The 22,358-nt window shown below is 37.3% G+C and overlaps 3 protein-coding genes and 1 long non-coding RNA gene across 5 annotated transcripts; 3 read left to right on the plus strand and 1 right to left on the minus strand.

Moving 5' to 3' along the window:
* The first annotated feature begins 263 nt into the window (after nucleotides 1-263).
* LOC131335675 (uncharacterized) lies at nucleotides 264-13,048 on the plus strand. Its single transcript, XR_009202577.1, has 5 exons — nucleotides 264-438; nucleotides 1,008-1,143; nucleotides 1,268-1,408; nucleotides 1,515-1,706; nucleotides 12,747-13,048. It is a non-coding gene; the product is annotated as an uncharacterized LOC131335675 (long non-coding RNA).
* On the plus strand, nucleotides 6,542-7,343 carry LOC131335674 (phytosulfokines 3-like). The gene is made up of 2 exons (XM_058371144.1): nucleotides 6,542-6,812; nucleotides 6,924-7,343. Exons 1-2 carry the CDS (start codon nucleotides 6,690-6,692, stop codon nucleotides 7,053-7,055), a joined length of 255 nt encoding a protein of 84 aa, XP_058227127.1. The 5' UTR covers nucleotides 6,542-6,689; the 3' UTR covers nucleotides 7,056-7,343.
* Nucleotides 10,642-15,916, plus strand: LOC131335672 (uncharacterized). Of its 2 annotated transcripts, XR_009202576.1 has the most exons (3): nucleotides 10,642-10,745; nucleotides 11,063-12,825; nucleotides 15,717-15,916. XR_009202576.1 is itself a non-coding variant. In XM_058371140.1 (2 exons), exon 2 carries the CDS (start codon nucleotides 11,063-11,065, stop codon nucleotides 12,383-12,385), a length of 1,323 nt encoding a protein of 440 aa, XP_058227123.1. In that variant the 5' UTR covers nucleotides 10,642-10,745; the 3' UTR covers nucleotides 12,386-13,048. The 2 variants fall into 2 exon arrangements, 1 of the variants encoding a protein (XP_058227123.1); XM_058371140.1 differs by lacking the exon at nucleotides 15,717-15,916 and having other exon boundaries at nucleotides 11,063-13,048.
* On the minus strand, nucleotides 13,647-22,116 carry LOC131335670 (LEAF RUST 10 DISEASE-RESISTANCE LOCUS RECEPTOR-LIKE PROTEIN KINASE-like 2.1). Its single transcript, XM_058371139.1, has 3 exons — nucleotides 21,261-22,116; nucleotides 15,132-15,167; nucleotides 13,647-14,921 (listed from the first exon to the last, which is right to left on the minus strand). The coding sequence occupies exons 1-3, from the start codon at nucleotides 22,045-22,047 to the stop codon at nucleotides 13,789-13,791; spliced, it is 1,956 nt and encodes a 651-aa protein (XP_058227122.1). The 5' UTR covers nucleotides 22,048-22,116; the 3' UTR covers nucleotides 13,647-13,788.
* Nucleotides 22,117-22,358: the final 242 nt, after the last annotated feature.

Consider the following 22,358-nt stretch of genomic DNA (forward strand, 5'->3'; position numbering starts at 1 on the left):
TTTTCGAAGCTCGGCTCAGTAAGACTTCGTTTGAGTTTGACTCATCTACTAAACGAATTGAACCTGAATATCAATTTTAGGCTCGTTCCATAAATGAGCTGAACACGAGCTTAATAGTATTCGGCTTGGTTAGGCTCGGGAACTTGGGGTTAAAATATAATTAATAATACTTTGGGGGTGTATCTATTAATATTATACATATTAGGGGTATATGTATAATTTAATTTTTACTCTTTACTACTCAATTACACCGTCGATTCACTCGATACCAACGAAATCGAGGAGTCCGCTGCAGAAAAGTTACGGTTTTCACCCGCCCACTGCTCGCTCGCTCCGCTGCTCCTCTCGTCCGCCCCCCTCCACCGCCTCTCTCTGCCACCTTCTCTCTCTCTCCAAAATAATCAAGTTGCTCCGATCTAATCCGTCCAATCGTACGAGGTATTCTTTTTTGATATTACACCCTGTTATTGTTTGTTTCTGGTTCATGCTCCTCCTGTTTGGAGATTTCTAGTTCATGCTCTTCCTCTTCATCTCTGAACTCAATCTCTCTTATCTCCCATACTCTTATTTTTCATGATTATGTTTTTTTTCTCAATTTTATGTCATATATGCGTGAATAGTGATTTGGAATTGGAAAAAAATTCTCACGAGCTTGAATTCGAGCCTGAACTGTGTTCGAACAAATAATTGTATTTGAGCCTGAAATTGGCTCAGTTCGGTTCGTTTAAGTCTAACGAGCCTAAACGAGCCGAGCCCGAGCTTTTAAAGATGTTAACGAGCTGAACTCGAACTCCATTGTCCAGGCTCGATTCTAGCCCAAGCCGAACGCCGAACTCGAGCTTGACCTACACCTTACCGAACTGATCCCGAATATCACAAGGTTTGGCTCGATTCGGCTCGTCTACAGCCGTAATTAGAATAGACAGTTGGACAGAGGAGTCGTCATTCTTTTTTTTTTATCCGTGAGGAGTCGTCATTCGTTCCCAAAATTCTTCTCTCCCCCCTAGGTAAAGAGGAGATAAGATGGCTAATAGAAGTGCAGGATCCCCGGGACACGTCGGTAGTAGCCAACAACAGCAGCAGTACCGCTCAATGACCCCAGCCGAGTTTGAGATCTACCATAAACAGGTCTAGGAGACGGGGGTATGTATATAATTCACGTACTTATATTAGTTAATAGCTTTGAATATCTATCGGAATTTCAAACCGTTATTACTTGTATTATATCAGATTGAGCATCAGTACTTTTTATGGTGGCGATGTACAGGGTTTTGATGTCGTTCTCCCCCCCGGTGTGGGTAATTGCGGTTTAATTTACCCATGCCCGAACTTTGAAAGGAATCCCCGTGTGTTTGAGGAGGTCAATCGTTGTGCAAGCAAGGCAATTGACGTCTATAACAAGGAACATGTACGATTTTCCTTCTTTCGTTTTTTCTTCTTCCTTCCATCATTATCTATTTATTAGGTCCTCTAACTTGGCGTTACTGTTGTTCAACTTCTTTCTTGTATCGTAGAATACAGAATACCGGTTTCTGAAGGTCACCAAGTTAAACTTTATGTCAGTTTCTGGTTTTAATCATTACATTACCTTTGAGGCCAATGCTAATGCTGCTGCTCCTATACACTTCCAAGCTCTTGTTTATGCTGGAATCCCTAAGGATAAGATAGAGGTTATCTCTTGCCGTCCTAAACCAAACTCACCGCAGGTATGTTTTTTTTCAACTTCTTTTATTTCTCGTCGTGATAGTATTGGTAATTATGGTTTTATACAGAATACCGGTTTCAGAAGTCATTATAATAGTTGTAATTTCTGAAATCATGTTTGATCTTCTGTAAATTTCATCTAGATCCTGAAAATTGGTGCATAGCTGCTACAATAGAACTTTGGAGTGTGGAAGACAAAATTCCATGATACAATCAAGTTTCGAGATTTAGTTTGTTACATCAAATTGGTGTTTGGTAGTGTGGAGGAAGAGGAAAGAGAGATGAGAACTTTTCATTCCTCTTCGTCTATTTCCATTTTATCTTCTCTCAACCTTCTACTCAATATTTTTATTTTTCTCTTGCAAATTGCTCTTTGTTTATATGAAAGAAGAGTGGGCTGGTGGTGATCGTGCTGAGGGGAGTGATGGTATGGTGAGGGGATGGAAAAGGTAACGATAAGGAAGAGAAAGATGATTGGCACACTAGGAATGTGTGTTGATGTATGCAGGGGGGTTAGAGTTTATACTCTACTGAACTATGATTTGGGTGTTTATGTTTATTCTTTTTCTTTCTTTTTGAACAATATTCATTTGCAATTTTTGCTTTTGAGTGAGATAGATCATGTACACTTCTCTTAGTAAGTTTAATCTACTATCATTGTCATATTTCGCTAAATGATTTTTCTTTTGCTAGATTGATGATCAACATTACATCTTTGCATGATTAGGTGCATTGTGCCATTTGGATAGCGCTAGAGTACCACATTGGTTTCTCTATTTTCCTAAATGGTTTTTGGGGTCACCTTTGCTTTAGGTTATTCTTTATTTTTTTTTATCGTGTACATGAATTGGTTTCTGCTTCGTCAATTATTATCTCAAGTCATGATTATTTAGTGGAAGAATGACTTTACCTTTGTTGCTTTCCTCCCATGAAACTATTATTTATTGGCTCCGTTTTCATTAAAAAATTTGCACTATAATTTATTAGCTTTTGTGAAGTTGTTCATATTGAACTAATCTAATTTTTTTTGGCCAAAAGTTAAGTTTTCACTAAACTAAAACTTGAACACATTTTCTATCACAATCACCATGTGGATATTCTACAATTTTTTGTTTAGTTGAAACTTTAAACAACTTGACAACGCCCCCTAAGTGACTCCTTGGTGTTACATGAACACCTTGATACTTTGTGCATATGATTTAGGGCTTTGCTAATTTATCTAATGCACCAACTTCACATCCTCATGTTTTTTTTTTTTTTTTCCAGGTATAAGCAATTTGCAACACAAATTAGAGCTGTCGCCACTCCATCGCATCATCACAACACTTTGCATTCTCAATTTTTTGGGCGCTACTAATAAGTGATTTGTTAGAACTGTATTTTCCAGCAAATGGAATTTATTAAAAAGTTGTATGCTTACACATTCATATTTCTTTGATAGTTTTTTGCATAGTTGAAATTGTTGGAGGGGGTTGATATATTTGCACGAGAGTTCAGTATTTATTTGCGTGTGCTGATTTTTCGAGTCGTACATTCATGCACGGGCATGCGCTAGTATTACTTTTGAATTCATATGATCTCATTGTGATATAGCGATCAGTCCATGAACATGATCATCCCTATTGATCTACATGTGAATCTTGAGTGCATGTCTCCTCCCGGAGCACATAGGAATAACAAAGAAGAAGAAAGAATTCCATGTGCATGTATGGATCCGAACACATGAATTTTATTTAATTTTTGTCTTCACAATAATGTCTATTGCCCATCTACTTGGATAATAGTAATAGTGCCATAGTGGACCTTAGAGCAAGTGCAGCAATTCCATGCATCAATAAAATATATTTCATTATGAGAGAGAAATGAAATGGCGACAAAAATTAAATATATTCCATGCATGTTGAAGTCAGCTGGATGTTTCTTGCCTTCACTTTCTTCCCTTTCAACCTTTTTTTCCCCACAGCGGGAGAGAAAGAGGGAGAGAGATTTTGCGCATGCAAAAATCTTCCCTGATTTTATCTTTTTTCCGTGGACACAACACAAGGCATGAATCAATGCCGAAAGGCTCCCAGGCAGGATAGTGAAGCTTTTAAGTTTTGACTCGTTCAAAAAGTTTTGGTTTCAATTACTACTCTACTGCTATTTTAGTAAAACAAACAAATCCCCAGAAGATAAACATGATTGATTCCTCGCCCTGTGTTTTTTCCAACTGGACTAGATTGCTCAAATCTTCCTTCTTCTTTTTTCTTTGTTTTCTTTATATATATATATATGCCTTTTTCTAATTTCTCAATTCACCCTTGTAAAGTCAGTCAACCTTATCAAAACAGAGATCGATATTCTTGTTCACTGATTTGCTATTCACCAACCTGTATTTTGTCTGCATCCAGAAACTTGTGAATATCCATTATACACAATCAACGGTCCATCATCAATCAATCAATGCCAGCCTTGCGCAACAATTCATAGTCATTCTCCAAGCTCGAATAATCAATGGTTCAACGGTTCGTAGTCTTCTTCTGATCATCAGAATTCAAAGTACACAATCATCGGTTCATCATCAATTATGGCTGGCATTGATTGATTAATGATAAACCGTTGATTGTGTACTTTGAGTTCTGATGATCTGAAGAAGACTATGAACTGTTGAACCATTGATTACCCGAGCTTGGAGAATGACTACGAATTGTTGATTATACTTTGAACTGATTCCCCACAATAGACTAGAAACTAATTCACTCAAAATTTAGTTTTTGTTTCATACCTCCAAAATTCTTTTAGTTCTATGGATATATGATAATCTTTTTTGGGGTTTTTTCAATGTAGTTCTTGTTGTAGGCGGGCTAAAAATATTTCAGAGCGATGTGAACTGGAATCTAGAAGGGATATTTGGAGGATGAGGATTGTCTCAGTTTCCACTCGGACGGTCCTGTTTGAAGTATTTCATGCCCTTTTTAGTATCAATTTGATTATGGGAACTGTTCATATTTGAGATTTTATGCAAAACCTAACTTTCGTCCAAAATCATGTCGCATTGTATGATAATAGGAGCCTATTTATCTCAAGACAAATATATTTCTACCTTGCTATCATGCATGGATAGATATATCCAACCAACGCGATTTTTGACAGGGTTGCTATTCTTGGCGAAATCCACTATATGTAGTGTGAGAACCCACCTGGTAGTCTCACATTGGGAAAAAAAGTGGAAAAGGATGTGGAATATAAGTAAAGGCCGATCAAATGGAGCGGGATCGTTACATTTAAAGTATTTGATACTCCTATCAAAGTGAGCCCAGAAACGGTCCAAAAACGCAATCGATCAATAGGATCGGTCCCAAAAAGAGGCTGAAGAGAATCTTGACACATTTTAAAACTGCGATAGAGTAGCACAAATTAAATGATATATACTAATATGTTAATAACTATCCAGAATCCGGCCGATCTTTGAATAATCCTTCTATTTGCCAACTTTTGTAATCACAAATAAACTATACATATAACTATTCTGTAACTAAGAACTACTAGTACTACTTTGAGTGCTTTACATTCCGATAATCATGACATTGACTTCTGGGTCAGAGTTATGCTTTCGGCTAAGAAAGAAAGATGTAGTAATAAGATATGATTAGCATTACCAGTATGTAGCAGCAGCCGCCTTATAGATTGAAGCTGGAAAAAAAAAATCTAATAAACTAACAATTGTATATGATATCTGCATGACTACGTGATATAGTTGTATTCCTTCATTCATTTTGCATAGCAGTTTTTTTAACAAGCTGATGGCCACCGCTCACATTGACACAGTGTTTAAATTCTTTCTTGATACGTAAAAACCCCACCGTTCCTTCGACCATTCATTATGGGTTTCATTGACTCATTGTGTTTCCATTACAGTAATCTGAACCATTCACCTGAAAAGTTTAATTTTAAAATTATAGCTAGACAAAATCAGACCATCCATTTTAGAAACCAAAATCCAATTTTTTATACACCTATCAATGTTCGATTAAGCTGAATTTTTTGCATGACTACTCAGCGGGCTCTATGAGACGAACGATTAAGATTAATATAATAAACGCACGATGACACTTACAAATGGTGGTGGTGGTGGGAATTGTAGGGTTTCCACCTGCGGCAGACAGAATTTAAACTCTGTCTTCTATTATTACAATGAAGAAAACACTTTATGCTTTAATTATAACAATATCTGTGTGTATGAATCAAGCTTCACCATTAATCAAAGTTGTGGCCATGACTAAACCTTGCCAATCGAAGAATTGACAGCCACATTTTCTGTAAGTCACTAATGTTGAGTAGATAAACCACCTACAATCTCATTACAGTTGATGTCCATTGGATGTGCAAGGCTGCATTTCTGGTAAGGAAGCAGGAAACCGAAAAAGTGGGATTTCTTAGTTCATGGTGCCAAGAAATTTGGACAAAGTCTTACCAGTCGAGTTCCTCATAGTTGCATTTTCTTTTTTTACCCTTCAAGTCTTTTAGGGGGCATCATCATTACCTTTCCTTGTTGCTGACAACTAATTTCAAAAAGAAAGGGTAAAAAAGTAAATTCATTGACTTCTCCCCATTATTTTTGAACCAAAACTATCTTGTTGAGACGACCAAAAGTAACATATGTGACCAACAAATAAGCGCAGAGAGAATAATGAGCTTCTATTTGCTCGGTCATTGGTGAATTTCTAGATCGGCCAGTCTGCTTTTAAAAGGCCCCTTGAGTCTCACTCTACCAGACTATATGTCGGCATATTTTCTAAACGTAAATATGTAATCTAACGTTACAAGACTAAAGTCGCCCTTCCACTCTCTCAAGTTCACATGCTCTTAAATTCTATGGTCCTCTCTTCTTATCCTCTTCTATAAATACCAATATCACCAAAAGTCCCTTCTGTGTACAAGCCATAAGTTAACCAACTGATCTCAAGTTCCAACCTTAACCATTTGCTGCCTATCAAAGAACAAAGATGTCCACAAAACTTATCACCCTGTTCGCGTTAGTCCTCCTTCTCCTCTGCTCCACGCTATTGTACGCCGCCCGCCCCGCGCCAAACCCTCTGGAGCACTATCTCGTGAAAACCCAACATGGGGTAGGTTCAATTTGTTGAAATTTAGTCTTAGATATTGGTTTTGCTCATGGGTTTTGTGATTTGTATCAATTGGTTCGTGCATGTGTTTTTTTTTGTTGTTGTTTTGATTAGGGTGTTGAAGCTCAGAAAACAGAGGTGGAAGTGGAAGCGAGCTGTGAAGGATTAGGAGATGAAGAGTGCTTGATAAGGAGGACTCTGGCTGCTCACATTGACTACATCTACACCCAGAAGCAAAAGCCATAGAACTTTTGTTCATTAGCTTCGTATCGCGAATTAATACTTAAACACATAATTGGGAACAGAAAGTAATACTAAAAACTCCATGTAGCTCCATTGTTAATTGCTGAAAGATACTGAAATCAATCATGTTCTAGCTAGTCATTTAGTTGCCACTGGGAAAAGAAACTACGTGGAGTTTTCTGTATCTTATTCACATATTCTGAACATCATCATATATTTGTAGCAATACAGTGATCCAATTGAAGCTTATGAAGCTCTATATCTTATTAACTCAAGTCAATTTGCCTGCAATTACTGAAGCTTATGAAGAATCGATGATACTGACACCTGAGTTATAAAAAACAGAAGGAAAAAAGAAGAAGAAAAGAATTGATGAATCCATTTTTGGAAAAGCCTTTTGGAAGTTGGAACAATCTACTGGTTTTCTCTGGCTAATTACTTTGGGAATTCAATTGAACAACCACCTTTCGATTTTCAGGTTGGGTAGTTAAAGAAACACAACCAAGTCACGGGTCCATGTAGTATTCGGTTAAATTAAGGAGGTGGTTGGCGGTTGAGTGATACAGTGATAATTAAAATAGAAAAAGGAAACAGTTGAGTGACCTTAGTATTACTAGCCTGTACTGAATCGAGAAATCGTTGTTAGGCATGAATTTTATTAGTATGTAAAAACAAGCTTATCAAAATTGCTCTACTTTGGCCAGAGTTTAACCAGTATCTATGGGGCACAATGCACATGCTAGTGCTCCGGCTTTTTATTTTTTATTTTTTTAGAACGAGAATACAGGGTCAGCTCAAGACTTTCGGGGGGCTGGAAGCGCATTCTGAAAATGAGGCTTTTATGTATTTTTCTGTTAAAAGAAATCAAAATAGCAAATTCGAAACAAATAAAAAATATATAATGGCTATGGAGTACCCCTTATTATTTCAAAGTTCAAACCAAAGGTACGCACACATCTCTCTTTAAAAACACTTTTACATTTCTTAATGATAAAGTGTTGTCTAATACAATCTTCAAGTTAAAGAAATCTAAACTGCATTCATTCCAGAGAAGGTTTCTTTTTCTATTTTTTATACCAGCCAAGCTAGTGAAGACGATAAGTTTGCTTTACAATTTGCATTTATTTCTACCCCACCTGAGCTGTGTAAAAAAGAAGACTCTTTTAGCTGCTATAAATATGCATTTGGTGGATCTAGCATGCCTACGTGTAAGAAATGCAAGATGACTCTTTTGTTTCTGAAGTTGGGCCTAACACTTCGGCGGGCAAATATTGGATAATCATTAATTCTGAACACAACATATATGGGCTCTACCATAATCCTGGAACCCTTGGTTTGACTTCAAATGTGGGGCCGTAAGCAGTTGCTTCCTCGGCTTACCCCATGAGCCGGCATTGCGAGAGTATCATTGCAAAAGTTGAAACCCGGCCTAAATAGGGAGGGGGAAGGGATCACTATCACTCGTAAATACAAGCAATTAGGCACTAACAAATAACGATAGTCTGATATGGCTGAATCCACACTGAACTATAATAACATACCATAAGCAAATCAAACTTGCCCCAACCCATCTTTTCGCTACACATTTGTGTGAGCCAAAAGGCTATAACTACGACCTTATATGATTTTCAAAGAGGGAATGATTTTGGCACTTATCTTTTTTATAATCGCATTCCTCCTTTTTGTTTTTATTCATGTGAAGTTATAACATTACCCTTTAATAATCTCATTTTTAACACATTTAAGAACAATATTGTATTTTTACATAGCTAAAAGACAAAAGAAAGTGCGCTCCGGCCTTTTCGAAGCTAACACGATTTTCAGATTAAGTAAAACCGTATAAGGGGGATCTACGTAAGCCCAAATCCGGTTCACATTGGGCCTAATCAAAACCCAAGCATGTCCACTTAGGTCATATATTTGTTTTTTTTTTTTTTGTTAATTTATTTTAAACAACCTTAAGGCTTAGTTTGTTTGGCGGAAATCTTGAGGAGGAATGAGAATGTGATTTCATACTTTCATAATTCCAACGTTTGGAAGAGACAATAATAGGAATGTGATGTCATACTTTCGTGATTCCCACGCTTGGAAGAGACAAGAATATGAACGTAATTTCTGATGACACATCCAACCAGAAATCACATTCCCAGATTGAGTAGGAATCTGATCACTCTCTTATCCCATGATAATCATATATAGATTCCTAGCTCAATCAATAAAAAACAAAAAAGGAAATGTTGACACTGATGAATTTCCAAAATAGTCATATGCATAAGATTATTGAATTAGTATAAACACCAGAGTAAAATTACTTAATATATTATATTTATAGGAGTTAAATTCCTAATAATAATATTCCTATTCTTACTTAAGAAAATTCTTATGGATTTGATTCCTAATAATCATAATCCCATTCCTATTAAAAATTCTGATCATCCAAATGTAGCCTTAAATTGTGCTAGTTTCTTTCTTTTTTGAATAAATTTAATAAATAGTGTAAAATAAATCAAATGCGTGATCAAAATAGGTTGGGCCAGGCCGGGCAACAAACAACATCCCAATCCCAACCAGGCTCTTTGGACCAGATTACCAATCCCAACTCCCAAGCCCTTAAAATATCGGGGTGGGCCGCGTGGTCATCTTAGACCCGCCTCGTTTGTTCACAGGACTAAAATCATCGGGTAATTGGGTTTGTTCGATCTGGATCCAAATTTCGTGCGCAAAATTTTCAATAATTTTTTTTGAAAAATAATGGTCATTGATGTATTTTGATAATTAATACTCGTCAAAAATATTTTCAGCATTAACAAATGTTCTTAGTTTATTCTTAATGGGTATTAATTATCAAAACACGTCCTGGGCCATCATTTTCCCAATTTTTTTTGAATCTTTCTCCCCACTCATTACAAATAGGGTTGCAAACGAGCCGAACTTTACAGTGTTCAAGTTTGTTTATTAAATTTTTTACGAACTCGAGCTCGAGCTCAGTGAAAACTTAACGAGTCAAGCTCGAGCCGAGCAGGCATTGGCTTGACTCAAGCTCGAGCTTGTTCACGAGTCTCAACGGACCAACGAAAAATGTATATATATCCTCGCATAGGCCTAATATAACCAAAAATATTTTAATTGTGAAGGATCTTTCATTTTCCTATAGAGCGGGAATGTACTAGTGTGCGTGTGTTCTCCCCTCCCTTAGTTGACTGGAAAGTGAAAACAGAAAGAACAAATTATGAAATAATAATAAAAATCTTAAATTTAAGTATATATACTCCGGCTTGCGAGCCGACTCGAGCCGAGCTTATCCTTATTCGAACCCGGCTCGTTTACAAAACGAGCTGAAAAAATTGGTTCGAACTCGTTCGTTTAACTTCCGAGCCGAGATTGAACGAACCACTAACGAGCCGAGCTGCGAGCCTCTTACAAGCGGTTCGGTTCGTTTGCAGCCCTAGTTACAAACCTCCTATGAAAACCAAACCCAGCAGGATCGTAGCCCTGGACATCAGACGCGGCGGTCATCACAGACGCGGCTTGTTTGTATCTGCCCACCCTGCTCTTATCTTAACATTCCCAAACACTTTCAGCACATTTCTAAGGCGGTGAGAGCGAGAAAGCTAAGCAACAGAGTACAATAAAGTCAAGAACCCGCACACTCATCGCAAGAATTTCATCAGCAAATCTCATTCGCCTTGCGTGGTCCTTTTCAATTTTCCTCTGATCTTTGTCTTGAATTTATTTATTTTACTTTGTATTTCCTTTCACTCTTCAGTTGTAGTTCTTAGTAGAAAAATCAAAAAAGAAAAAAAAGAAGAAGGAGAAACTACAAATTCCAGCAGCTACCCGAATCCAAAGATAGTTTTTTTTTTTCCTCTTTTCACGGCGGGTAATTTGCGGAGTTGGAGTTAGGTTTGGTTTGGTTTCTACCTATAAATTTGGACTTGTGCTCTTCTCATAGCCTTAGAATCACAGGCCTTTGTTTCTTTCAGTAACAATATTTCTTTTCTTTTCGAGAGATGGAGGTGGAGAAAGTTGAAGTTGTGAATGTAGTTGAGAAGATGGAATTATTTGGAAACTTGCATCACGAATTCAACAATGTCTTTGCGCAATTCAGCAGCCCAATTAAGGAAACTACGGGGTGTGTTAATGATACTCGAAAGGATGACTATGAGGCTTTTGCCAATGACGCTGTTGTTGCTGCCGCCGCTTTGAACAAGAAGAAGAGGAAGAATGATATTGATGGCGGCCGCCTCTCACATAAGACGAGAAAGCTTCAGCAGCAGCGGATGAAAATTGCAAAATTGAAGCAGAAGATGAGGCGTGGTGATGTAGTTGAGGGATGGGATGCGACTGCAGCCCACCCCGAGCTATTGATATCTCTCAAGTCTTATCGGAATTCTGTGCCAGTGCCAAGACATTGGTGCCATAAAAGAAAATTTTTGCAGGGGAACGTTGGTATTGAGAAACAACCTTTTCGACTTCCTGAGTTCATTGCTGCTACGGGGATCAAGAAAATCAGAGAGGCTTACATTGAGAAAGAGGATAAAAGTGATAAGAAGCTTAAACAGAAGCAACGGGAGAAGCGGATTCATCCAAAGATGGGGAGCATTGATGTCAATTATCGGGTTCTTGAAGATGCATTTTTCAAGTATCAAACTAAGCCTAAGCTGACGGCATTTGGTGATGTCTATTACGAAGGAAAAGAGTTCGAGGTAGAACTAGATAGAGAGATGAAGCCTGGGATGTTATCAGAGCTATTAAAAGAAGCTTTTGGTATGCCAGAAGGAGCTCCTCCTCCCCCATGGCTCATCAGTATGCAGAGACACGGTCCACCACCTTCTTATCCACAGCTGAAAATTCCTGGGGTGAATGCTCCTATTCCTCCTAGAGCTAATTTTGGTTATCACCCTGGGGGTTGGGGCAAAGCTCCTGTCGATGAGTATGCCCGCCCTCTGTATGGGAATGTATTTGGAGTTCAACAGTCCAACCATGAGGAAGAACTAGTTGGTAACACCAAGCATTGGGGTGATTTGGAGGAAAAAGAGGAAGCGGAGGTAGAAGAACAGACAGAGGAAGAGGAAGAGGAAGAGGAAGAGGAGGCCGACATTCAATCTTTTGACAGTGTTTCAAGCACTCCTAGTACTGGCGTTGGGACTCCGGATGTTATCGATCTTCGCAAGCGGCCAAGAAAGGAGCCAGAGAAGTATCTTTATCGAGTACTTGAGAAAAAGGAAGAAAGGATTGCTCCAGGGACCTTACTTGGAACATCACGTGTATGTCATTGGCTCTGGCACTCGAGACAAGACTGCTGCCAAAGGTCAGAAATCAGATGGGGTTGATGTCACATTACAACCAGAAGAGTTGGAAGTAATGGAAAATGCTTTGCCTGCAAAGTATTAGGAAGCAAGGGAGGCGGAGGAGGTGAAGCTGCGCAATCAGCGAGAGGACTGCAGTGACATGGTTGCTGAGTATGGAACGAACAGGAGAAAAAAAATGCAGGAAAAGGAGGGTAAATTCAAGGGAAATCATGTCTAGTTCTAGGAGTTTTTGTTTTTGTGATGTTAGAATGCTTGGCTGCAGGCCTAGAGTTTAGGTGTGGAATCACCCCTATGCCTCCCTTTAATCCATCACTCTAGTTAGATGTGTAGTACTAGTAATTATTCAATCTCTCATTCTCTTTCTACACTTTTATCTCTCCAGATAACCTCTGAATGCTCTCTTTGATACGCGGCAAGAAAGAGCGAGAAAGTCTTGGTTTTTCTACGTCAGAGATTCACTGGTATGACTACCTTCTCACTTTTACCCTTTCGACCTTTGCTCGAATATGATGTATATAAGAAAAAACCTCTAAACTTTTACCTGATAATGCATTGTGATTGTTTTTTCTTTTGGGATGTAATTGAGTTTTTTTCTTTTGGTTTAACCCTGAATTGACTTTGTATTTCACTTGAGATTCGTATTGAGATTGACTTTTCGTTTGATTGGAAATCCTTGCATGTCAAGCTGTATCTTGTAGCAATAGTCTGTTGTGATACATAGCTTTTTGTATGTAATTTATGAGTATCTCTGAGTAGAAACCTATCATCTTTTGTGTATGATTCTCTCATTGCACTAGATCTAAAATCAGTTTGTATGTGAGTAGGTGGCTAAAGAGCAAAAGCATACAGTTTTGATATAAACCTTTGAAGCAAATTTATGATTGCCTAACAACCACGTTTAGTAGGATGCACCCTCCAGATTACGAGTAAATATTTGGTATAACGATTTACAATGTGGTGGTATCACAAGCAAAGGAGATTTGGAGAAAGCTCAAATTGAGGTGGCCAGGGGTGCATGGTTGGGTTAGTAATAGACTCAAGGCATGTCCAGCCAATTCCATTTGCGGTTTCTATTGGCTGGTGTTTGATACCACATAAGATGGAACCACTGCTGCACTTGGTATTTGTTCCCATATATGAATTTCTCAGATAGCTGTTGGCTTAAAATGTAACTAGTAATGGCAAACAGGCTGACAATTTTGAGCTGCAGCAATTAGTAAATGGCTAAATGTAATGAGTTAGCTATCAAATCTGTTATTTTAAATGATCATATTATGATTGCTTTTGAGAATAATAGGCATCCTCGAGCCATTATGCTAATTCACTCTATTACACAGAGTAGCTAATTTAGAGGAATAGACAGCCCAATCACTCCGGATAACGACTGCATCCTCCGTATTACCTTGGCCGTTGGGACAGAATAATCATACGTTAGAGGAGCATGACTCTAGATTATCTGTGGATGAAGATTCTGCCGGTGCTCTTTGGAGAGAAGCCAAGAAAGGCCTAGGCGGGATTCGCAAGGACGCTAGACTCCCTTCTAACATCTCCACCACCTTACTCATAGCTGGTCGACTAGAAGGATCTGTTTGTATGCACCACAAGCCAACTGTCGTCATCTTTCTTGATATTTCTGTTTCTGCTTCGTTAATGTTACCATGCTGTCCAATTTCCTCAGCCAGTTCAAGATGCCTGTATAACCAATCAGGAAAATATTCAGTGGTATGGTCAACTCCAAGATCCACATTCTTTCTCCCTCCAACCATATCTATAATCATCATTCCGTAGCTATAGACATCCGACTTGTGAGAGACCCCTCCGTAGATCCTAGAAAATACTTCTGGAGCAATATAGCCAGCTGTACCTCTTGTGTCTGACATTGATATGATACTGTTTTTCTTAGGGCATAGTTTGGCGAGGCCAAAGTCAGAGATCTTTGGGCAGAAGCCTTCATCTAGAAGAATGTTATGTGGCTTTATGTCAAAGTGCAAAATTCTTGTGTTACAACCACGGTGCAAGTACTCTAACCCTCTAGCAATTCCAATCGCAATTTGGTAGAGTGTTCCCCACCCTAATTGATGCTCTACTGACAAATTTTTGTCAGATATGAACTTGTCCAGTGACCCATTAGGCATGAACTCGTAGATGAGAGCTCTTTTGCGACGCTCGAAACAAAAACCCAGAAGAGTGACTACGTTAATGTGAGCTGTCCTGCTGATGCTTGTGACCTCGTTAATAAATTCTTCCCCATTGCCTTTTGATTCCTTTAGGACCTTCACTGCAATGAGGCTGCCATTTTTCAACTTACCTTTGTATACTAGGCCATATCCTCCTTGACCCAATTTCTCCTTAAAGGAGTTGGTCATTTTCTTTACTTCTGAATAACTGTATTTTTTTGGAGCAAGGGACCCGCAGTTGTTTAGAATGGCCTCAAGATTTGCATGAACTTCATTTTCATTATTCCAGAAAATGAAGGATTTACCAGAGGAATTTCGCCCAAAGTAGTAGAACAGGGCTAGTGTTGTCACTACCCCAACAACCAAAACGCTTCCAATCCCTGTAACAACATAGGAAAGTCATGTAAGGGGAGAGGGGGTGGGGAGAGAGGAAGTCTAAGTCCCCTGGTCTTTAAAACTTTAGTTAGAAGCTCTATAGAGCTTGATTTTGAAATAATTGCAACATTACCAGTAGTAATAATAGCAGTTAGAATGAACTGTTCAAGGCTAATGTAAAACTGCATTGGTAATTAAGTGGGAAAATGGATCACCTATTCCAAGTTTTTTTCCCAAGTTCCTTTTGCTCTCTGCAACATAACAAAAGAATTATGACAACTGAACTGAAACGATAAATGCTAGATAAAAATGTTACAATCGAGCCATCCTCAAAGAATAATTTCTTTGCTTAACACTCCAGTTGACTTGAAATACTCTTATAAGATGACTTACACAAGCAGAGTAAAAAATGTCAATATTCCAATGTAATGGTAAGACATTGGATGGTAAATAAGTTTTGGTAAGCAAATAGTCACAAAGGAACGTGCCAAACTGCCCTTGATTTTATGAGAAGCCCTCCTGATGTTAAGTTGACCTTGCTTTCCCAAGAAGTCCTCATGACTTTAAGAAGCCCCCGGACATAAAATTGGATTTGGATTTCATGATTCTCGAATCGTGATTTTTTTTTGTTATCAAGATTGTGTACAATTGTCATCAAGTTTGTTGCAGCTGTTATTTCTGTTAGTGATCTTGTTTGATATCTTGGGTTTTAAGTTCTGGTTTTGCATGTAAATGAGGCACTATCTATGTACTCAAATTAGTCAATGAACTACTGATGAAGTTCACTTTCTCACTTGTAGATATCTTTGTGGACCAACTTTCATATTGTGCAAGAGATGCAGGCCCATTTTGCTAGATTTATCAAGTTTGACTATTTTGGTAAGAATACAAATTTTTGACGCGGTTTGCTGCCTTTCAGTTTCATCTTAGTAGGTTAAGCTAATAGTTTCTCAAATCTGGATGTTGCAATTTGGAAAATACTAAAATATATAAAAAATTGGTCTAGGGTCCACTATAGAAAACTTGTAACCCAGTTAGTCCACTTCTAATGTTTGTATCCTCTCTAGTCCACTAATATAGTTTAGTAAGGCCTTAAGTCCACTTCTTTTAAAAAAGAAATTAAACCAAAACAAAAATACCCTCATATATAAGCTATCATAAAGAGAGAAACCCTAGACCAAAAGCAAATCTAGAGCACACCCTCCTCCTCCTCCTCCTCCTCCTCCTCCTCTCTCTCTCTCTCTCTCTCTCTCTCTCTCTCTCTGCCACCGGAGAAAAATTAGCCATTACCCCAGAAAATCCAAATCCAATAGTACTAATTTCTATATGAAACAACCAACACTTTGACTCTCGTCAACCCATTCAAAAGTTGTCTATAACCCATTATCTTCTCCCTCCACCGATCAAAATGGTTCTTTTTGGAATGTACAGGACATGATTGTCTCCTACCACGGATCGGGATTGTTCCTTTGCCGTTCATGATCGACCATTCGTGATCGACTTCCGTATGTATCTTGTTTTGTATTTTTCTGTTTTAATGTAATATTCTTGATCGACCAATTATTGTTCTTGATCGACTTCCGTATTTATGTTGTTCTATATTTTTCCGTTTTTAATCCGATATTGTTTAGTCTAATTCGATTTTTTTCAGTTTATGTATTGAATCTGATCTTATTGTTATATATAACATTCTAGATTAGAAATATTCTATGTTATGTAATAAAGAGAACATATAACGTTATATATGATCTTTTGTACCGCGCGTGTAACGTTATATATGAGCTTCTGTCATATATAACGGTATATGTTCCGTTGTCGATCACTTATTGAATTGGTCCACGTGGCGGCTTCTCCGACTTATACGTGAAAATATGTGATTTGAAGCTCGGTTGGCGATGTGGTTTGTTTATAGATGATCTTCTCTACTGAGATATATATGTTATATGTGACAATTTGCCCTTGGTACCTGATTTTGTCCTGTAAAACTCCAAAACAAATGAACTAATAACGTTGTATGTTCTCTTATTGAATTGGTTCGCGCAACGGCCTTTTATAAATACACATGGATATATCCATATATGATTATATATGGTTATATAAGAATATTTGTGATCATATATACATATAAATGAGCTTGTATTGACATAAAAAAGTATTTCAATTTGCATAGAGAATATATAACGTTATATATGAGATTTTGTCCTGTAAAACTCAAAAAAAAAAAAGAGGAACTAATAACGTTATATGTTCTCTTATTGAATAGGTCCGCGCAGCAGCTTCTCAAAAACACATATGGATATATCCATACACTACAAGAAAAAGTATGTTTAGTGACGAAAAAGTGGCGACAAAATTTAATTTCGTCTCTAAATGAGTATATTTGGCAACAAAAAAATAAATTCGTCACTGTTTTGATAACTTCCTTGACGAAATTATTTTGTCACCAATTATAACTATTTAGCGATGAAAAAGATATTTTTGTCACCAAAGGCTCCTATTTGGCAACGAATAAAATTTTCGTCGCCAAAAGAGTAAAAAATGAGACGAAATTATTTTTTGTCGCCAAAGATAACTATTCGGTGACGGAAAAAATAATTTGTCGCCAAATGAACCAATTTGGCGACGAAAAATATTTTCGTCTTCTTTTTACGTTTTCAGTGACGAAAAATTTATCCTTCGGTGACGAAATTTATGAATTACGCTTTGTCACCAAGTATACTTCGGGCATACCTCTTTGCTCAGAACTTCGATTGAGATAATCTAAATTGGGTTTGAACAATAACATAAAGAGCTACAACTTTCATGTTTATTAAAATTGCTAATTTTAATGTTTAATAGTTCAAAATGGCATTCAAAATATATTTTAAAATTCAATGTATGTGTTATATATTAGATATTTCAAACATATGTTGAAAAGTTTGTGTGGTGTAGTTGGTTAAAGGTTGCGTGCAAAACTTAGGAGACTCGGGTTCGAAACCCCGCAGAAGCAAGAAATTGAGATTTTTTTCACATATTAGAATGTCTTTCACGAAGAAAAATTTCGTCACCGATGGGTCACCTTTGACGAGCCAAAGGGAATAATTTGAGACGAAATTTTTTGTCATCAAAAAAGCACAATAGGTGACGAAGAAAATTTCGTCACCAAGTCATTTTTCCGTGACGAAATTTTTCGTCACCAAAAGGCACTATAGGTGACGAAAAATAGATTTCGTCACCAGGTAGGAATCCTCGACAACCTTTAGTCGACAAATTTTTTTTCGTCACCTATATTATTTGGGACGAAAAACATACAATTTGCGACGATTTTCATTCGTCACCCAATGCAATTTTTCTTGTAGTGATATACTATCAGAAGCAAGTCGAAAAGGCCGCTGCGCGGATCAATTCAATAAGTGATGGACAATGAAGCATATAATGTTACATGTGAATTTCTGTTATATTTAATATGTGTTTTTCCTAGGGTTAGACATGTAATATTATATCTCGTTTTTTAGATATATTAATGTTGTTTATGTTGTTTTGAATATGTATATATGTAGATATAGAGGTTATGAGACTTATATTCGGAGGTAGAAAATCACAAATTTTGAAGGATTCAATGAAGGTTTCGATGAAAAAACAGTGAAAAAATGAAGCTCGACCCCCTGTGGCCTCATCAACATTCAACTTGGGATTCAAGGCGCGACTGAAAACAAGGATAATGGTGGCATGATATGTGAACATATAATGTTATTTTTTGAGATATATAATATTGTTGGAAAGATATGATGTTGTTTTGAGAACATATAATTTTATATGTCATGTTTTGTGAGACTTAGAACTACAGAAGCTCAGATATAATGTTATATATTCTATTTTTTTGTGAGATTTAGAACTACAGAAGCTCACATATAATGTTATATGTTCTGTTCTATTTTTTTTGAGATTCAGAGTTGCAGAAGCTCAGATACAATGTTATATGTATTTTTTTTTTTGTGATATTTAGATATTCAAAAACTCACATATAATGTTATATGTTTTGTATGGACCAGCATATAACGTTAAAGACTAAAAACAAGAAAAACCAAAAAGAAATATTGCATGTTAGAAAAATTTTGCCACACATATAATGTTGTATGTTGGGAAATTTTTATCATTTATATAACGTTAAAAAATCAATACAAGAAAAATAGGAAAAAACAAAACGAGAAATTTGTCACATATATAACGTTAAATATTAAGTGTAGTGGGTTTAATTAAAAAAAATCTAGAAAAATGAAAAAATAAGTTTTTTGTTACACATATAACGTTATATGTGGCATGATGGCGGCGGCGGCGGCTTGATTGCAATAAAAACGAAAAAAAATGAAAAAAATATATTTCCGTGTTAGCCAAACAAGGCCCTTGTTTCTTAGGTGGAGTATTTTTGTCATTAAAATTATTAACAGACTTAGTGGGTTATAAAACTTAGAAGTAGACTAGATAGGTTTGGAAAATGTCATAGTAGACTTATGCAAAATCAGAGCAAATGCAGAATTAAAATCGGGAATCAGTTTGATTATATGGCATTGTAATTTGGAATAGAAGAGAGAAAGAAGTCTGAGAAGTATTGATTTGAGGTAGTTAGCAATAACCTCCTATGTTATGTAGACTCGTGATACATGCATTGGTTATGGGAATCTGTCAGTGTCAGATTCAGGACAGGCTCCGATGTTTTGGTTGTTCAAATTCGACCCCATGCTTTATTGTCCACTTATTATTAAGTCATACAAAAAAAAAATACAAGTACAAAAAAAAAAAATCAAAGTTACATTAAGTTCTTTTAGCTTGAATAACATCAAAATGTAACCCCTGTTATATTGATTCCTAATTAGTACCATCCGGTTCAAAGAAAAAAAATTCTCCTTGCATTTTTTTAAAGCAAAATTTTTAATTGAGTCATCATACTTTAATTATCCAAGAACTCGGGGCTTAACATATGTGAGAAGAATGACCTGTCTCGAAAAGCGTAAAAATATAAAAAGCCCCAAAAACTCAAAAATGCTCTTAGTTGAACGGCACCTCATTTTCAATTATCCTAGCCAATTCACTTAGGCTCCGTTTGTTTCGATTTAAAATATTTTACAATGTAAAATGTTTTCTCTAAAAACAAATTTCAATCTTTTATTTTCTTGTGTTTGATTGGCATTTGATAATATTTTCAGAAATTGACAAAATAGTGTAGAGAGAGGGGGGGCTTAAACCGTAGAGAGATCTGAAAATATTAGAATTGAACGTGAATCAAGATTGATGATCGAGGAAACTGGATAGTGAGAATTGCAGTAGAAAGCAACGAGTTCATTTCGAAAAATAACTTACGAAAGATTTAAGGATAAATCATTTTCATTCAATTAATGAAAAATATTTTACATGTACAATATTTTCCTCATTTTTTACACAATCAAACAACGGCAAATATGTAAAACATTTTACTGAAAAATATTTTACGCCCAAACAAACGGAGCACTTATTTTTTTAACTATATTTTTTAATATATAAACGGTCTATACATGGTTGAAAAATTAATTGCTCCAATTTTCAATTCGTTTGAATCAATATGAAGATCTTATTTCTCTAATCATTTTATTCTAAAGGGTCATACTTAATTTTTGACTCTAAGGCTATCGTTAGTTAGCCCTAAGAGATACTCCATTTGATTCTACGACTTTCTTAGGGCTGACTAACGAAAACTTTAGAGTAGAAAATTAATTATGGTTCTTTAGGATAAAATGATCAAAAAAAATAAGATCTTCGCAGTGGTTCAAACAAATTAAAAATTGGAGCACTTAACTTGTTTTGCTTGGAGCACCTCAGCCATTCCGTTTGGTTTTAGACAGAGGGGTGACTGCAGGTGTTGAATTGATGAATTTTTAGAAAGCTCAGGTGTTTATATGAAATTTAAAAAAGGGCAGGTGTTGAATTGATGAGTTTTTAGAAAGCTCAAATGTTTATATGAAATTTAAGAAAAATTAGATATTTATATGTGATTCGTGTGAAATGTCGATAGAATTTTCCCAATGGATCATTGCACAAAGATGCTCCCCCATGCTTTTCTATTAATTTTTCCACCGCACCACGGTTAAATCCCATCCAAGCCTGAAGGGAAAGAAACTCCATCCTTATCTTAATTTTCTCTCAAAAAAAGTTTTCACCACATCCCCCTCCTCCTCTTCTTGCTCTACCGCAAATTCAAATCTCCAATTCAGAGGAGTCAAAGACCCCCAGAAGATCAAGCGATCCTCGAAAGATTTCACCTTCCTAAAGAAACATAATCATACAAACTAACCAAAAGAAACCAGAACTAACAAGATCAAAGGGTAACGCACCTGTTCCGGGTTGACTTGATCCGCAGCTTGCATCGTACTCCCCATCCGAACAATAACAAACGAGCGAACCAGGATTCGAGGAATTCGACCCGCACGCCCCGCCCGAGCCGACACACCGCTGACAGTTAGTATTGTTGGCTTCCCACACCAACCCAACACCACTTTCAAGCACTTCTGTCAATTTCGCTGAAGTACCATTGCTCGATAAACCCGCACCCACAGTCGAATTCACCAGAACACTCACACTTGTATTGCAACTAACAGTAGTAAAATTCAACATGGTCGTAAGACCAGCCGACGCGAAAATACCGAAAGTTCCTTCGGTCCCATTCGCGAGGCACGGAAACTGATTCGCAATTGTCGTGTTGCCGGGGACAAGTGTAGTGCACCCGTAGCGAAGGACTAGCTCGTCTGTATCAGCCGCGTAGTTGAAGTGGTCCGGGTCCAGAGTGGCGTTGTAGAGGTACTGGGGGCAAGTGTCGTTCCAGAATTCCTGTCTGACTACTGTGAGAGCGTACGTTGCGTTGTCGATGGAAAGGACACGGTAAGGCCGCGTCTGGATGGTGAGCACCGGGGCTTCCCCGGTGCAGTTCAGGAAGAAACTCGGGTGGCCGCAGGACTGGGACCTGTTTGCTCCCCAGAAAGGGTAACCGATTCCCTGGATGTTCCCGCATTGGAAAAGCTGGCTGCAGTTCAGGTATTGCTCGTTGCCCTGCGCTAAAGATGCCGGGATTAGCGCTACGATCGCGACAAACATAAAGGAGATTGGGAAGAGTTGGGGATGCATCTTTTCCGGAGACTCCACCCAAGCTGAGACAATACCGAAATTCGTAATGGGTGCGAATAAAACTCAAACTTAAACAGGGTGTGCAGTTGGATTGATTTGGTCTTTTCTTAGGGTGTGCAGTTGGATTGATTTGGTCTTTTCTCATTGGGAAGCGCTACAATATACACCCTCATTGAAACACATCAAAATGTTATAATACCCAAAATGTTATGAATTTATTGCTAAAAAGTTACGAATCACATTGATGAAAAGTTACGAATTTTTAGTATAAAAGTTACGATAAATAAAATGTTATGAATGACCGGTCCTAT

Source organism: Rhododendron vialii, chromosome 8a (genome assembly GCF_030253575.1).
Source record: "Rhododendron vialii isolate Sample 1 chromosome 8a, ASM3025357v1".
In the NCBI taxonomy this organism is placed as follows: domain Eukaryota; kingdom Viridiplantae; phylum Streptophyta; class Magnoliopsida; order Ericales; family Ericaceae; genus Rhododendron; species Rhododendron vialii.

Bases quoted from the DNA above. Each gene is read 5' to 3' on its own strand.
- LOC131335674 (XM_058371144.1), top strand. From the start codon at position 6,690: ATGTCCACAAAACTTATCACCCTGTTCGCGTTAGTCCTCCTTCTCCTC. The intron at 6,813-6,923 runs GTAGGTTCAATT...TGTTTTGATTAG, and splicing joins TCGTGAAAACCCAACATGGG to GGTGTTGAAGCTCAGAAAAC.
- LOC131335672 (XM_058371140.1), top strand. From the start codon at position 11,063: ATGGAGGTGGAGAAAGTTGAAGTTGTGAATGTAGTTGAGAAGATGGAA.
- LOC131335670 (XM_058371139.1), bottom strand. From the start codon at position 22,047: ATGCATCCCCAACTCTTCCCAATCTCCTTTATGTTTGTCGCGATCGTA. The intron at 15,168-21,260 runs GTGCGTTACCCT...GTTATGTTGCAG, and splicing joins ATCAAGTCAACCCGGAACAG to AGAGCAAAAGGAACTTGGGA. The intron at 14,922-15,131 runs GTGATCCATTTT...ATGTTGTTACAG, and splicing joins GGGAAAAAAACTTGGAATAG to GGATTGGAAGCGTTTTGGTT.